A 16,882-nucleotide genomic window follows, 5' to 3' on the forward strand; every position below is an offset into this window, starting at 1 on the left:
CCACTGACACGCTAAATCACTCTCTTCTGATCTTGAAGGGCCAATCAGCTCGTTCTAATCAATAGCTGCGTTCTGCTTCACAGGGCACACAGTGTTCACTACACCCCGAGCACTTCATCTGACAAAAATAAGCTAATTTGGAATGCCCTGCAGCACTTGAGTCACACAGATTAAATTTGAATATGATGAAATATCATGTAAATAATTATAAATATATCATAATTAATATTTTATATAAGAGTGTATATATATATAAATACATATATATATATCAGTGGAGTGCAGTGGTGTTCTGAAATGAGGAGGCACATTTTTTATTTATGACTCAAATGTAAATTCATGTGCATTACTCTTAACGTTGACACATCTTCCTTGTTAAATGAACATTACTTTACATTACAGCAAAAAATAAAAAAGAAACCAAATACAATTCTATTTTGTAATTTTACATTAACAATGTATTGTAATAAATGTTCTATTTATCAAAACCAAGTCAATCTCATCAAGTTAGTGTTTTAAGCATTTCTACATTCATTCCAAAATAATAACTAAAGGCTGTAACAATTTAAACAATATATTTTATTTGTGTATTAATGTTTTTCTTTTTAATAGTCAACTTAGGCTATTTTGGATCATCAGTCATGCTCCGTAAACACTGTCTGTCACAGACACGAAGATGTATTTTTAATTTCACCAAGCTGATTGCACTAAAAACCCCCCACAGTCATCATGTTTTCAGTCCATTTCAAGTTTGACTTTGACGTGACATAAAGCGGTGATATCAAACTGGGTGATCTGTTTACTTACTTTTCAATTAGTCTTCCCATTGACGGCATCATTTATTCATTCAAACTGACGCGCGGAACGTGCACGTAAACAAGAGGCGGGATTTATCGCACAAACCAATCATGACCAATTACATCCAATCATAGCGCGATGGAGACATTGCCTCCTCTCAAGTGACTTTCCCCCATTTATTCTCAATTACCCCCCACAAAACCCACCGCACGCTATAGGGTGTCTAATGGTTTTCTATGAGTTGAAAGGGAGGCATGACTCCTGCTGTAACTGCCTCCCTTGCCTCCTCGGAGGAAACACCCCGATATATATATATACACACACACGCACTACTGTGCAAAAGTCTTAGGCATGTCAGTATTTTCACTCCCGCAAAATGGTTTTAAGCCAGTTATTTATATCTTTTGCTGTAGTTTGCAGTAGGAAATATCGGTTTACATTTCCAAACATTCATTTTGCCATTAATTATAATAATCCCAGTGAGATTTTTGTATGCACAAGGAGTCTGACAACAGCCAGTGCTCCACACGGAGATCTGATCTCACCATCATCGAATCTGTCTGTGATTACATGAAGAAACAGATGAAACTGAGACAAACTAAATCCAGAAGGACTGTGGCCGTGTCTCCAAGATGCTTGAAGAAACCGACCTGCAAAGATACAGTACTGTGAAGAGTTTTAGGCACTCTGTAAAGTGAGGATGCTTTCAAAAATACTGTCATAAATAAATTTTATTTATCAATTAACTTCTATTAACTAAATCAAATCAATATTTGGTGTGACCACCCTTTGTATTTAAAACAGCTTTTGTCCAGGTATACTTGCGCATTGTTTTTCAGGTAGCTTTGCAGGTCAGTTTCTTCAAGTGTCTTGGAGACACGGCCACAGTCCTTCTGGATTTAGTCTGTCTCAGTTTCATCAGTTTCTTCAAGTAATCACAGACAGACTTGATGATGGTGAGATCAGATCTCCGTGTGGAGCACCGGCTGTTGTCAGACTCCTTGTGTATTCAAAAATCTCACGGGATTATTAAAATTAATGGCAAAATGAATGTTTGGAAACTGATATTTCCTACTGACACACTACAACAAAATATATAAATAACTGGCTTAAAAACCTTTTTTGAGGGGTGAAAATACTGACGTGCCTAAGACTTTTGCGTCATTTTGCAGGGCAATCAATGCATACTCAGTGTTATTATATTACAAAGTTCCTCCCTTAAGATGCTCCTTTACTTCTCCACTGAGAGTGTCTGAGGTTGCTATCATCACAAGGAGAACTGTGCTTTGTGGTTTGCATCATTACAGAAGTGCAACATTAATCATTTCTTTTTTTAACACATAACCACATGTGTCATATGTGTGAGAATGTGGAAGGTATTCTGTTAAATAAAGAAAACTCTGTCTATAATGAGATGAAAAGACCAACATTGACAGCAGTGTGTTAAATGCTAAAGCAGAAAGTCATCCTTGGTCAGTCAGAGAGACTATGCTTGTCAACTAGCTTTACCAGCTACATTGTCTGGACAATTATTTTTTTGCAGTGTAGTATTAACCAGGTTGGACTAGTATGGAAATACATTGCTACTGGTTTGTCCAATAGCTTTGCTAAACATTCTTCTCTAAGTTTTGAATAACATCAGGTCAAGATGATTTGTCTATGACAGAAGTTAAAACAGATGTTAAATTTTGGTGCCATGGTGAGGGAAATGTTCCTACCTCTCCCGTCATCCATCTCTTTGGTGGTTCTTCCTTTGGCTCCATGGCTCCAACTGCTGGCATGATCGACTCCTCTTCCGGCCCACTCTGGTGCATCCTGTGCTCCATTTTCCTTCATCCATGGTGGTCCAAATCTCCGGGGGGATCTCCGTGTCTCCTTAAACACCCTCCCTAGGAGCCCCAGACCATCAGAGGTAGAGCTCCCACCACCTGTGCCGCCCCCACCTTCGGATATAAGTGGGTCACGACCGCTTCCAGAGGTGCCAGTGGTGGAAGTATCACTAGAGAAGCCAGAATGAAGGAAAACAAGGCTGCCAGCAGTGAGGTAGAGGAGGATGAAGGTGAAGAAGCGTACCGGTTTGCGCCGGAAATAGCGGTGGATCTTCAGCAGCGTTCTGGCCATGATGGGCTCTCGAGCCACACGCATTGGCCTTTGATGTTGCACAGAAACATATAAAATCAGAGACAGCACCTTCCTAAAACGTTCATTGTACTGAGAGTCCCAGGAAACAGTAGCTTAGCTGTAAAGGTGACGGTACTGATGTTTAACACAGTTTGTTCATCTGTTATGAACCTTTAAGTCTGAAGACACTTCCCAAGATTCCCTCTGTGGCAGTGTGCAGGAATGTGTCCGTGTGTCCGGTGCCTTTCTATGTCCTCAAAAAGGCAGCGACAGAAGAGAACGGTGCTACCGCAGGGGCCATGTTGTGAAAGACGAGTGGCAGCGAAGACTGAAAGATGATATTGCCGTGGCGACGCTTTCACTCCTGTTATCGGACTCTCGCTCTCCAGAGGCCTTGTTTCCCACCAAGCTGTCCGTCAATCAAAAGCAGCGCTGATTCATTCCTGACTCAGTCCTCACTCACAGACTGAAAAACATAAAATGACAGATACTGAACAAGAAGTAAATACTGATGAGGTCTCTGAGCAAAGAAAAGCACTATATCTGAAAGCGATTAAGGGCATAGAGCTAAAATTCAATAACATAATGCAGCAGTATTATTCATGAACACCCAAACCATCAAACACAGAGGCGAGACACTTTTAAGGGCCCGGCTCTGCAGAGAGCAGAAATGTGCCAATACGAGGCTATACAAGCGTTTGTCAAAAAGACAGAGGCTGGTCATGTCTTAGTTACATCCAAAAGTTGTTTGGCTTGAGGATGTTTGTCTTTTTACAGATATTTCCAAACAACAAGGCTGATTAATTAAAATGTTCATCTTGTGATTTAAAGAACAACTTTAGGACATTAAAAGAGTCTAACCCTAACCCTAACCCTAAGTCTTACTTCTCAGCATAGTATTAAGTAATAAGTAGCTTTCCTAACACTGCAGTTTTCCTAAATAATGTTTTTGTCTCATTTTCCAGTAAAATATCTGAACATCCTTAAAGGGTTAGTTCACCCAAAAATGAAAATTATGTCATTTATTACTCACCCTCATGCCGTTCCACACCCGTAAGACCTTCGTTAATCTTCGGAACGCAAATTGAGATATTTTTGTTGAAAAAAGGCCTACATAGGGAGCAATGACATTTCCTCTCTCAAGATCCATAAAGGTATTAAAAACATATTTAAATCAGTTCATGTGAGTACAGTGGTTCAATATTAATATTATAAAGCGACGAGAATATTTTTGGTGCGCCAAAAAAAACAAAATAACGACTTATATAGTGATGGCTGATTTCAAAACACTGCTTCAGGAAGCTTCGGAGCATAATGAATCAGCGTGTCGAATCAGCGGTTCGGAGCACAAAAATCACGTGATTTCAGCAGTTTGGCGGTTTGAAACACAATCCGAATCATGATTCAACACGCTGATTCATAATGCTCCGAAGCTTCCTGAAGCAGTGTTTTGAAATCGGCCATCACTATAATAAGTCGTTATTTTGTTTTTTTTGGCGCACCAAAAATATTCTTGTCGCTTTATAATATTAATATTGAACCACTGTACTCACATGATCTGATTTAAATATGTTTTTAGTACATTAATGGATCTTGAGAGAGGAAATGTCATTGCTGGCTATGGAGGCCTCACGGAGCCATCGGATTTCAACAAAAATATCTCAATTTGTGTTCCGAAGATTAACGAAGGTCTTACGGGTCTGGAACGGCATGAGGGTGAGTAATAAATGACATTATTTTCATTTTTGGGTGAACTAACCCTTTAAACCAAGATCATTCAAAAGACTTGTATTCAGTGAATATATCTTAATAAGTCAAGTCTATTTTTCATAACCAACTGGAAACCTGGAAACATCCCAACGTCTTTAAAACAATGGAAGGCAAATGACAACATGCGAGATTTTTAATGTTTATGCTAAAAAATAAGCAAAGGGAAAACAAATTGGTATTTTGTTTTAACCATAAACCTCACAAAAACTGTTAGATTTAAAAACAAGACTTAATGTGTACATTTGTGAATTTTGTAAAATATCTATCTTGTTTAAAGGATGTTTAGATATTTATACTTGAAAATTTACTTGAGAAACCAAACTGAACAAGTGTTTATGATTTAGATAATTTTGAATACATACAAGTTTATATTTCAAATCCATTTGGAAAATTTTTGGACCATAAATCTGAATGTAATCAAAACATAGTGAAGAAAGTGCTTAAAAATATAATAGAAATATCCAACTTAATTTAAGATATATTGTCAGAAAACAAGTCTTATTAACTGACACAATTTTGCTTCATTAGTAAATGAACTAGTTTAGATATTTTTTACTAGAAATCAAGACAATTTTTTTTTTTTTTTTTTGCAGTGAATACATTTTTGCAGTGAATAAATTGTAGAGCTAAACGGGATGGAAGTAGTCCATTCCCGTTCTCTCAAAGACCCCAGTGTCCACATTGGGCAAAAACATTCAGGCAAAGTGTTTAAACAAGCAGTCATAATCAGCCTCATTCCAAGAGTAACGGAAATTTCCATAGCTAACATCTCCTTACAGACTCTGCATGAATGTGCATGTGAGAGTGTGTGCGCGTGTGTGTTTGGGCATACAATGACCCAATGTCACCGTTACCTGACCCTTGGGCTCCCACCTGCCGCAGTCAGAGCGGAGTCAGGCTGATGTTATCGTGACAACATTCTAAACCAGCAGCACACAGACTTCATTCAGTGTAGATATAGCTCAGTTCCTATAGAGAGGGGAAAAGAAGAGGGAAAGACAGGGAAAATTCCTTTAAATTCATGTTGCACACCAGGGTGTCAAGGATTTCACTTAGTGTAAGCTCTTTATACTTAATTTTTTTTTTTTTTTTTTTTTTTACATTTGCCTTAAGCACATGTTTTTTAACTTTGTAGGCCCAGGCCTTTAAAAGTGCTTGTAAATGTGAGTGTGTGCAAATGTGTTTTCTTGTGGTAAAGCTTAGACAGCTTGGAGACATATGGGCGTCTGTTGGTGCGACAGTAAATAAGCAGTCAAGAGTGCAGATCAACTAAAATACAATAAAAAGCACTGAGGTCCCAGATATAAAGTACAGTGGCCCCAAAAAGTCACAGTTAAAATATATGAATGTCATTGCATTTGGAAACAAAATATAAAAAAATAAGGCCATTTATTTTATTTTATAGAAAGATAGGTCAGGGCAGGCACACCATACAAGAAAAATATTTCACAAAAACAAGTTTGTTAGGTTTTACTGTAAATTACAAAACAGAGAAAAATGAAGAAAAAAGAATTATTTTTGTCTTCATTTAAGAAAAATGAAGACAAAAATATTTGATTTTCTGGCTGTCAGAAAGTAACAGAACTAGGGCTGCCCCCTAATAGTCGACTAACTCTTAGTCAACTAGAACAGGCTTGGTCGATCAAGATTTTATTAGCTGGTTAGTCACAGAAAAAAAACTCCACAGGAAGTGAAGTCACGCAGTCAGTGAGGGAGAGATCATTAACGGACGGAAATCCAAACATTCGCCTATCATTCATCAACTTCAAATATGGCTTATCACTTGAAACATGTAAGTAGTAGCAACTTTACAAGTCTGCTCGCTCTAATGTTAGCCTAGTTCTAGATAAATGTGCGTTATTATTTGGTGCATATCTAAATGCTTGTGTGGAAAGCATGCTTACTGCATGACACAGAGGCGCCAGTGCGATCACTTGCATTTAACTTAAAATACTCTGTCATTTTGGTCATACATACAGATAAAAGTAATGCAAACTGTAATAATACAATAACAGCAAAACGTTGTGCTTTTGTAAAATAATGAAAACAATCAGGATGTGCGTTCTGCCGTCTCGGTCTCTGTGAACTTGAGTACGTAAAAAACATGAATCGAAACTCAGCGTATACTTGCCTCACAGACACGAGAAATATATCTATAGAAAGCTTGAAATGTCTACTTTTAACCGAACCCATTCAAATGGAAATTAAATATTCTCAGATTATGTAATCCATATGAAACATGTTCATAGTTAATAGGCTACTTTATATTTAATCCCTACACTGATATCTGACTACCTCGTTATTAATTTGGAGGACTTTCTCAGGGTTGCAGGATATTTAAAATTCGAAAAAAGTGGTTTGACCTCTACTTTGAGGTCTGACAGCATTGGTGTTCTTTGATGGATATTTTTCACATACACACCAAATAAGCTGAAAAAGGTTCAGTAAGAGAGACTCATGGGCAAACCATGTCAGAATTAATCTTGGCTGCTTGAGTTAAGGGCTATGACCTCAGGTCACAGTCCACAGGCTTTTCCATAAATACACACTCCATTACTGCTAGAGGGGGCAAGCCACTGTGCATCAGCACACAGAGCGCCACAGTGCCATTACAGGCCTTCCTGCACATTCTCCACTGTAAATAAAAAATACCACTACTCCTGTGGGACCACCCCTGCTGTCACTGTTGCATACAGACAGTAAACCTTCAACTTAACTTGGAGTCTTTAAACGAATGCAAAACTGCTACATCTCCCATTTTGAAAACCAATAAACTACTGAAAATGTAGTTAAGTTAGTGACATTAACTTTAGTTACTCAAAAACACTGATTTTAAACAAAGAAACATTCCTTCGCTTTTTCTGGATTCAAGCGCTGTAGCCTCTTTGTTTTCCCATTTGACTTATTGGGAAATAGAGTCTCTGAGGTGAGGTGGGGAAAGTCCATGGATGTCTTTTTACACTCTCCACCCAAGCAGTTCACACGATGAGGATTGTGTTTTGTGGTTTGTTTTCACATGCTAAACTGTCAGAAAATATCTGAATAAACCCTTTAGTCCATTCTGTGTAAAAAAAATCCACCTAAAATCACAAAGACAAACATTTACAGTAAATTAAAGAAACATTTTTTTTTGAGGGAAACAAAATTGATAATAAAGCAACAACAAATGTTTTCCATCAAAAATGATGTAAATGACTCTCTCCACATGTAATTGTGGTTTGGCCGCAGTTACATTTCTATAAAGAATACAGATGGATGTCAACAAGTTGCCAAGAGATGTGGTTCTCCACCAGTGTTACAGGACAGCGGGTGGGACATATTTTGGTTTGTATATTATTTTCCTTTAATTGGCCATTTTAATATGAAGTTTAATACTACTTGGACATAAATAGACATGTACTGAACTTAGTTTTTTCGTGGTGAATGATAAAACTGCCTCTTTTGGTGACCAATAAGTCACCAACTAGCAACCACCAAAAACACCTTATTAGTGGTCTACCAATATTGTTTTGGTTTTTTTGTTTGTTTTTTTGATGGACGATATAAAGCCAATATACAATTTATATTTATTTTTCTTGATATTTAATAAATTGAAAATAAATCATTTGAATTTATGCTGATGGCTTATCCTTCAGATGGCAACATCTTGATTCTTTAATCCTATTACAGTATTTTTCGCAAATAAAGAAACTGTTTTAAAAAAAAAAAATGAATAAAAATTAAGTAAACACTGTAACCAACCGGGCACTCATGACATGAATATGACAGAGTGGCCAACTGGATATAGTGCAGGGTAGTTTGAAATCAAGGGTTTAAAGTTTGTCAATCGCACGTCTCCTGTCCATATCAAATTCGCACTGACCAAACTAACACACATTCATGCAGTCTACAAATGCACACTTCAGAAGATCTCACAGCTTAATTCAACCAAGTCTGCAAGGTTTGTGAAATTAAATGTTAATTAGATATTCAAGATTTGTTTGAATGATATAAATGTGTATTTGCTGAATGCTGACAGTAAATGAGAAAGTATAGTGTTTGTCTTTCTATTACTAACAATATAAAAGCAAATGCTATAATACTTTTTCTTATGCCATTTACTTTCTTTGTTTAACAGTTTAATTATTATTCATATTAGAGAGAACTGGTAAACAGAGACAGTAAACTAATGAAAATGGAGAATTGGAGTGCTGTGCGTTCAGGCGCTGGCGTTCTCAGTTCTCAGCTGTCAAAATAAAAGTCCCTCTTCTGAAACATCTGCCAAACAAACAAACAAAACAAACTTATCGGCCAACATTTGGAATTTTTTAAACATCGCATATAGCCTTATCGTATATCAATATATTGGCATCATCATACATATTATTTTATCACTACACCTCATCAAGTCAACACTCTAGACTCATGAATGAGACTTTTGCAAAGCACCACTTACATTCACTAGAAAACATCAACATTTACTTTTATGTTGTTGCTGTCATAAATCTTTCATTTTTCCCCATCAAACCTTCAAATGACAATAGGAAATAACCATCATGACACACAACAGAAGTTTATTCTTCTGCCTGACAGAATGGTAATTTAGTTATTTAGGATTTTTTGTAGTAGAGGTTCAAATTATTCTGAGCACACACAAACATATCTCTCAATCCCCCAATCCCTGCCAATAGTTCAGAGCGGGACCTCATGTAGTGTGTTAAAAATGACAGCATCAGCATTCCCCCATTAAAGTGCCATGACCCCAGAACCACAGGAGCCCTTCTCTCAGCCTCTCTCTCTTGCTCTGCCTCCTCATGTTTTCTGTTCAGCAGCTTTCTCTTCAGATTAAAGGCTAATTTCCACAGCTACCATAACGATGTTTACATTAGAATCTACAGGCCCGCAGGCATCTTGCCATATATCAGCATGTGTCAAACTTTGACAGCCACTCACATTTGCGATGAATGCCCAAGTGATCTACTTAACATTGCCTTTGTGTATTTAAACTCTGGTTTACTGTCACATTTCGACATATATTAGACCATATTTTGCTTACTATATGTTATTATATTTGATGTACCACAGATGCACCGTGCCTTCGCCTACACAGGTGAAATTGTCAGCTCATCAGTAGAAAGAGTGTTTACATATGTATGTAGTTGTCCACTACATTTTGTGCACAGAATAAAAACATCCAAAAAATAAAATACGATTCTTGTACATCCAAATCCAGGTTCTGGTACAGCTTGTTTGTTTTACAATTTTTTTTTAATTCGCTTACTATTTTCACAAGTAAGGTGTACATTTTCAAAACTATTAGTACAAAAATCCAAACTGATCACACTTGCATTATTTCAAAACCAGATCTCATGCTTTCATTCTAGTTGTACAATGTTCATTCTTCATAATCACTGTTTCAAACCACAAGATCATTGTGATATGTAATGAGAACATTTGGTTTAATCACCGAAACACAACAGTATGTTCTTCTTTCAGTTTAGTACTTTTAACACTCAGTTCATTCAAAAGCAAACAATGCAAGATACATGTTTTAAATCACTCTTGTTGCTGAAATAATTACACAGGTGCCACATTAGAAAATACACTTACATTACCTAAATTACATAATTGGCATAAAATCCATAATGTTTGTAATAGTATCTATTCAGTGTGTTATCAAAAGGTGTGATGAAGTTATGAAACGGCCATGATGTTTGTGCTAGAACAGAGTTTGCTGCCAGTACAGTAAATGTTCTCACTGTACTATGACTGAATCTACTGTAGTTGACCTTTATACGGGTGAGTTATAGTAATGTGGCAGTCTCTACCATAGTAGATCTGTTTACAGCATCACATAGCATATAAACTGTAATGTAAAATACTGTATTTGATGGCATCTGTCTCTCTGCTTCTGATGTATCTCTGATCAATCTGATATTATACAGTCATCGACTGTTTCCCTGTTTTTCCTTGTACTCTATCCCGGTGGTTCCCAAACCTGTCCTGGAGGATCCCCAGCCCTACACATTTTGTATGTCTCCCTATTTCTGACACACCCATTTCAGGTCTTGCTGTCTCTACTAATGAGCACATGAGTTGAATCAGGTGTGATAGATGAGGGAGACATATAAAATGTGCAGGGCTGGGGGTCCTTCAGGACAGGTTTGGGAACCACTGCTCTATCCTGCTCTATGTTCACAAATTGCAAATCTCTCTGTCACACATACACACGCACATGTTGGGTTTCCATGTTTTATGGGGACATTCCATAGACGTAATGGTTTTTATACTGTACAAACTGTCTATTCTATCCCCCTACACTAACCCTACCCCTAAACCTACCCATCACAGAAAACTTTCTGCATTTTTACATTTTCAAAAAAGATCATTCTGTATGATTTGTATAAGCTTGTTTCCTCATAGAGACCAAAAAAAAAAAAAAAATGTCCCACAAGGTCAGAAATTACTGGTAGTACTATCCTACATTTTGTCCCTATAGGGAATACCATGACCACACACACACACACACACACACACACACACACACAGTATCGGAAATCGCAAACAAAGTAGAAAATATATCTATAGAATCTGTATCTATAGAAATCTATAGATGTACCAAATGATTCATTGAATAACCATTAAGATCATTTGGATTAAATAATAGACAAATGTATTAAACTGAACGAAAAGAGATGCAAATGAAAAGTTTGATAGTAATAGTATTATGAAAGGCAGTTACTGTGAATGAAACATTTATATAGATGAAAAACTTATTTTGTGTTGTGAAAAGGATACTTTGTGATTTTGTAATAAAATATGCTGAAATGTTTGAAAAAAGTGCACTTTTGATGATCTGTTGTGATATTAGTACTAAGAGTTTTGAAAATTTACCAACTGCTTGTGAAAATTGCACCAAAGCAATTCAAAAAAACTATATATAGCATAAAAATAAATGCATTTAATGTATAATGTGATTTCACAAAGTAATTTAAAATGTATTTTCATTTTTCATTCACATGACTTGAGGCTCTAAAGAATAAAGTCGTGGTTGAGCGTGGTTTATTCTCGATAATGGCTTTAGGCTTTTTTTGTTTGTTTGTTTACTTTATGCATATACTACTTTTATCGATTTTTCAGCTGATATTTCCCTTGTACTGTGGCCTTTAGTCATGGAAAACAGCGCACAGAAAATTAGTGCAGCATCTCGTTGTCAGCAGAATATGCAGATATGTCACATATAAATCATTGAGGCAGTTGTGTGCAAGACAGCTTCCCTGGTAACTGTTGTGTTAATTAATTAAAAATGGAAAAAGAAAATACATTTATTTTACCGGAAAGGACTTAACTAGTCTCTTAACTTTGTTAGGAACTTTCCCCACTGTTCATAACCCAATCTACACCCATGCACTGCACTTAATATCATACTGTATCTCTTGACTGGTTGAGTTATCTATGGCTATAGCCTGTTATAGGAACACAAAGACTGCCTCACCCTGCCGTTTTAATGCCAGCCATTTTAATTAGAGGGATGGCTGATCTTCTAGCATGTGCCTGTTACTGGCTCAATGCCCAACTGCAATTAATAACTGGTGTGCCAGCTCAAACGATCTGGCAGCCAGATAACGATTTCTCAGGGAGAATCCGTAGGGATCTCCTCTCCTCCGTTTGATCCTGCTACTGGGGTTTACATGCCACTTAAAGCCATTATCCTGGGTGTAGCAGGTGAGAGGAGAAGGGGGTTATCTAAGCACTGAAAACAACCTCTTTGAGATCAATAAAATAAAATAATAATTTATCTATAGATTTGAATGCACATCTGAGAAAGCAATTATAAATGTTTTAAAAATTTCTGAACAGTTTTTTTCTATTGCACTTAACAGCCTTCTGAAAATACTCAAAACAAAACCTAAAAGTAACGGTGAAATACAGTACATGTCATGAAAACACGGCATTAAAAATGCATGGTAGGAAATGAGATATAACTGATTAAACTCTAAAAATATCTAGACAAAAAGGGGAAATATGTATTTAGAATGTACCAGACTGCAAAGGTAAGGGAATATCTGCTGTGTGTCTAATTGTTGCTTTATCTCCATTGTGCTGACACTGAGAAGCTTTTTCAATCAAAAAGTCTAACATCAGCTAATAGTGACTGTAATGCTTCTATGGCCAGGACAATAAGAGCACTGGGTTTTACAGTGAAGCTTAAACTGAGGGATTGGAGAGAAGTGCCTCATTGTAATCTTTATAATATTACATAGTCCATTACCCTCAATCCTCATGCTTTTATTCATCTGGGGAAACAGAGGGAGGTATGGACAGAGGGAGAGGGAGCTAACAAAAATAGGTTGAAAGGTTGAATGGTAGCCCAGGCGCACATAGTCATAGGCCGCTAGTGTTAAGCCATTCGGAAAGATAGCCCAGGCATGCATAGATAGTAAAACATGCGGTCCCATTAAAAAAAACAAAACAAAAATAAACAGTACATATGTGTTGGTGGTAGATCTGCTTGTTTAGGGGGTTTGTCCTATTTTCATCCCATCTATGTCATTTGTGTGTATATATATGCATGTCTAACAATGCAGCAGCTTGTTTTCTTACACTCAGCAGCATGCTATATTGTCTTGTTTATTTCTTGTGTCTCCTGCTTTGTTGTGGGGTTATTCATGTATGTTATATGTGCAGCAGCAGCATGTATTACATGCTCACAGCAGCATGTTGTGAATGTATTGGCAGTAGCAAGTCTCTGTACTTGCTCTGCAGCAGCAGCAATAATCAACAGCAGCAGGATATATTTACAGTGAAAAAAGGTACTCACTGCAACTTCAAATAACAATTAAATGATGGCCACCAGCACAGCTTATTCCACAATCAATGATGTAATCACATTTGTATCTTAAAAATTTGTGATACATATCTATACGTTCAAATTTTTTAAATTATTATTATTATTTCAGAAAGGATGCATTAAAAGAAATTTATGTTACAAAAAATATACATTTTAAATAAATGCTGAAGTAAGAACTTTCTATCCTGAAAGAAAATATATTACAATTTCCAAATAAATATTTAAGAGTACAATTTAATGTTACTAATAAGAAGAACGTCTCTTTTTTTAATCAATGTTTCTTAATGTTTCCGTAACACCAAATCATTATATCAGAATGATTTCTAAAGGATCATGTGACACTGAAGACGAATAAAATTCAGCTTTGCCATCACAGGAATAAATTACATTTTAAAATATAATAACAGAGAAAAAAAGCTGTAATAATATTTCACAATATTACTGTTTTTACTGGATTTGATCAAACAACTGCGGCCTTGCTAAGTATAGGAGACCTTTCTTAAAAACATTAAGAAATTTTACCGATCCCAAATTTTTGAAAGGTAGTTTATGTGATACTGTATGCATCAGGTGAACTTTGTCAATCTATCTAAAAGGCCTAGCAAACTATATTTGATAGAAGATAGATCTTTTGATGCATTTCTTTGTAGGCATAATCTTAGACCTCTGCAGGCAGAAAAGTTAGTGAATAAATCTAAAAATATCCGACCCATGGCATGACTGCTATGCACCCAAGTAATAGCTGTATCTCAAAAATAACTGACCTAAAACTCTCCCATGCTATTCCAATCAAGATAATGAGCAGCACAGTGGTTTGGGTCATTGAACTGATTAGATGTTTTGCTGTTATTATCATTAACCCCATATATCCAATAAAGCATCACATAAGCATGGACTGGCCTTAAATATTAACACTTTACAATAAGGTCTCATTTAGTAACATTAGTTTATGCATTAGCTAACATATACTAATGTTGAGGTTAAAAAGTTGTATCTGTTAACATTAGTTAATGCACTGTGAATTAACAAGAACATGAACATTTTTCTTAACTAACATTAACAAAGGTTAATAAATGCTGTAAGAATATATTGCTCAGTGTTAGTTCATGTTAGTTAATGCATTCACTAATGTTAACAAATAATCTTATTTTAAAGTGTTACCAATGTATTATTAAATATTTAAATGAACATTAACAAATATTATTAAATACTGTAGAAGTATTGTTCATCGTTAGTTCACGTTAACTAATAACTAATCTTAACAAAATGAAAACTTATTGTAAAGTATTACTGCCTTAAACACGACTGTCCTGAGGGCTGTTTTTTTGTCATACTTATTACTGCTATTAATATCAGTCATACAAGCCATTTAACTCCTAGAGCAAACATTGTTTTCATTATGGAGATAGATGCAATCTGAATCGATGTTCAGATTGATGCAATCTGAATGTACTAAATATGGACCTCAAGAGATAAGCAGAATAAGTCAACTCAAGCAGTTACAGTCACACACTCACAGTAGAGTTCACTATGGCAGTGTTTCCTGTGTCACCGTCGGTCAACAGCATCATTAATTAACTTAGAGGAACAGTCTGTTTTTCCACACTATAGCCAAGCCGGAAAAAAATGCTTCACTGATCTTTCCTGAGGGGAGTGTGGCTCTCCCTTCCTGGACGTTGTTCCCGAACCCCGGTGATTTCCCTTTCTTTATAACTCGTACAAACCACATACAAAATTACTGTATTATTTTTTTAATGGGTAAACAAAAGCTCACTTGGGTGTAATTTGGACTTCATATTCTTATAATATTGGAATCATAAACCCTTGTGACACAGTAATATCATAAATTCAAAGCACCGACCAAATACAAACACACAAGCATGCCCATCTACTTCAATCTGCCACACGCTGACCTCTGCATATCCGAGCCAGAGAGGGAGAGGGAGCAATGGGCCAGTGATTATTTTTATTTTTGAGCCTGGCCAGAGGATGGATTTTGTTATCTGACTAATGTCAGTCAAACACCCACCCACACAGACCACCAGATCAGAGCCAAGAACCTTCTGCCGTGAACCAGATCAATTCACAGCATAGCGCCAGTGCAATCCTGCGCGTTTTCAGCTAAACAATAAGAAATCAATGTACTCAAGTCAGGTTCAACTTAGTACAACTAAGTTCTAAATTACTTCAAACCAGACCACTGGAAAAAAAATTATATTTATAATGTTATATAATATATTTTCAAATTCAATTTGTCCCACCCATACCTACTGCATAGGAAATTAATACAGAAAAAAAAAAAAAAAAAACTAGTAAATTATATTATTAGTAAAAACTAATAAAGTTAAAACATGATGGCCTGGTTTCACAGACAGAGCTTAGATTAAGACAGGATTAGGCCTTAGTTCAATTAGGACATTTAAGTAGCTTTTATAAATGTGCCATAGAAAAAAAAACATTACTGGTGTGCATCTTGAGACAAAACAATGGCACTGACTGACATATTTTAAATATGTCAGTGCAAATGCACATGTATTTTAGTCTGGGACTAGCTTAACCCTTGTCTGTGATACCATGGGTAAGTCTGATAACAACTAATAAGCAAAGATTTAAACAGTACTGTATTCTAAATGAGCATAAGACACAAAGAAGTCAAATGTGACATCTAAACTTTACAGTAAACTGACTGTGAGACACTATAATCCTGTCTGTCTTTTGCTCCTAAAGCCTCTTAGTCTAGACTGACTCCTCTCAACCGGGTGAGAGAAAACCAGACTCAACCCTGATAAATAACAAACTCTCCCCCTCAAGCAAATTATGAAGATGAATGTTTTCTTATAAAATATGTACGCAGCTACATTTTTCACAGAAAAACATTGCTATATTAGTCATTATTTTCTCACCTCCCACCCAAATGCTTTCCTTTCCCAAAGAGAAGAGAAGAGAAGAGAAGAGAAGAGAAGAGAAGAGAAGAGAAGAGAAGAGAAGAGAAGAGAAGAGAAGAGAAGAGAAGAGAAGATTGACCACAGCCTTGTTTTGGCTTGTTGAATGAGTACTGAAGTACTGAGCTAGAGCTCTAGTTAGAGCTGGGTTAGTCTCATTAGAGCAATGGAAGAGCAGGAAGAACACACAATTTGGCTCTTAATGTGTGTCAGGAGAGCACTGTGTCTCTCAAATCCCTCTAGAGCTGAGAGACTAGGAGAGAGAGGCAGAGAACCAAGAAACAAATTAAAAAGGGTTTTTATTACTGAGTCCTTTAATATTAAAGGGATAGTTAATACAAAAATGAAAACTCTGTCATCATTTACTCACCTTAATGTTTTTCCAAACCTGTACGAACTTTTCTTTTGTGTAATACAGAAG

At 36.3% G+C, this 16,882-nt stretch overlaps 1 protein-coding gene across 2 annotated transcripts in view; it reads right to left on the reverse strand.

Annotated features, from left to right (window-relative positions):
* wscd2 (WSC domain containing 2) overlaps window positions 1-16,882 on the reverse strand; it is a 54,712-nt gene that overhangs the window by 24,031 nt on the left and 13,799 nt on the right. For both annotated transcript variants that reach the window (XM_051893480.1, XM_051893481.1), the window contains exons 2-3: window positions 5,544-5,658; window positions 2,517-3,385 (exon numbers count right to left, since the gene is read on the reverse strand). In XM_051893480.1, the coding sequence (XP_051749440.1) occupies window positions 2,517-2,943 (427 nt within the window). In that variant the 5' untranslated portion in view covers window positions 2,944-3,385; window positions 5,544-5,658. The remainder of the gene's footprint in view (window positions 1-2,516; window positions 3,386-5,543; window positions 5,659-16,882) is intronic.

The sequence above is a fragment of the Ctenopharyngodon idella genome, chromosome 5 (assembly GCF_019924925.1).
Source record: "Ctenopharyngodon idella isolate HZGC_01 chromosome 5, HZGC01, whole genome shotgun sequence".
Classification (NCBI taxonomy): Eukaryota; Metazoa; Chordata; class Actinopteri; order Cypriniformes; family Xenocyprididae; genus Ctenopharyngodon; species Ctenopharyngodon idella.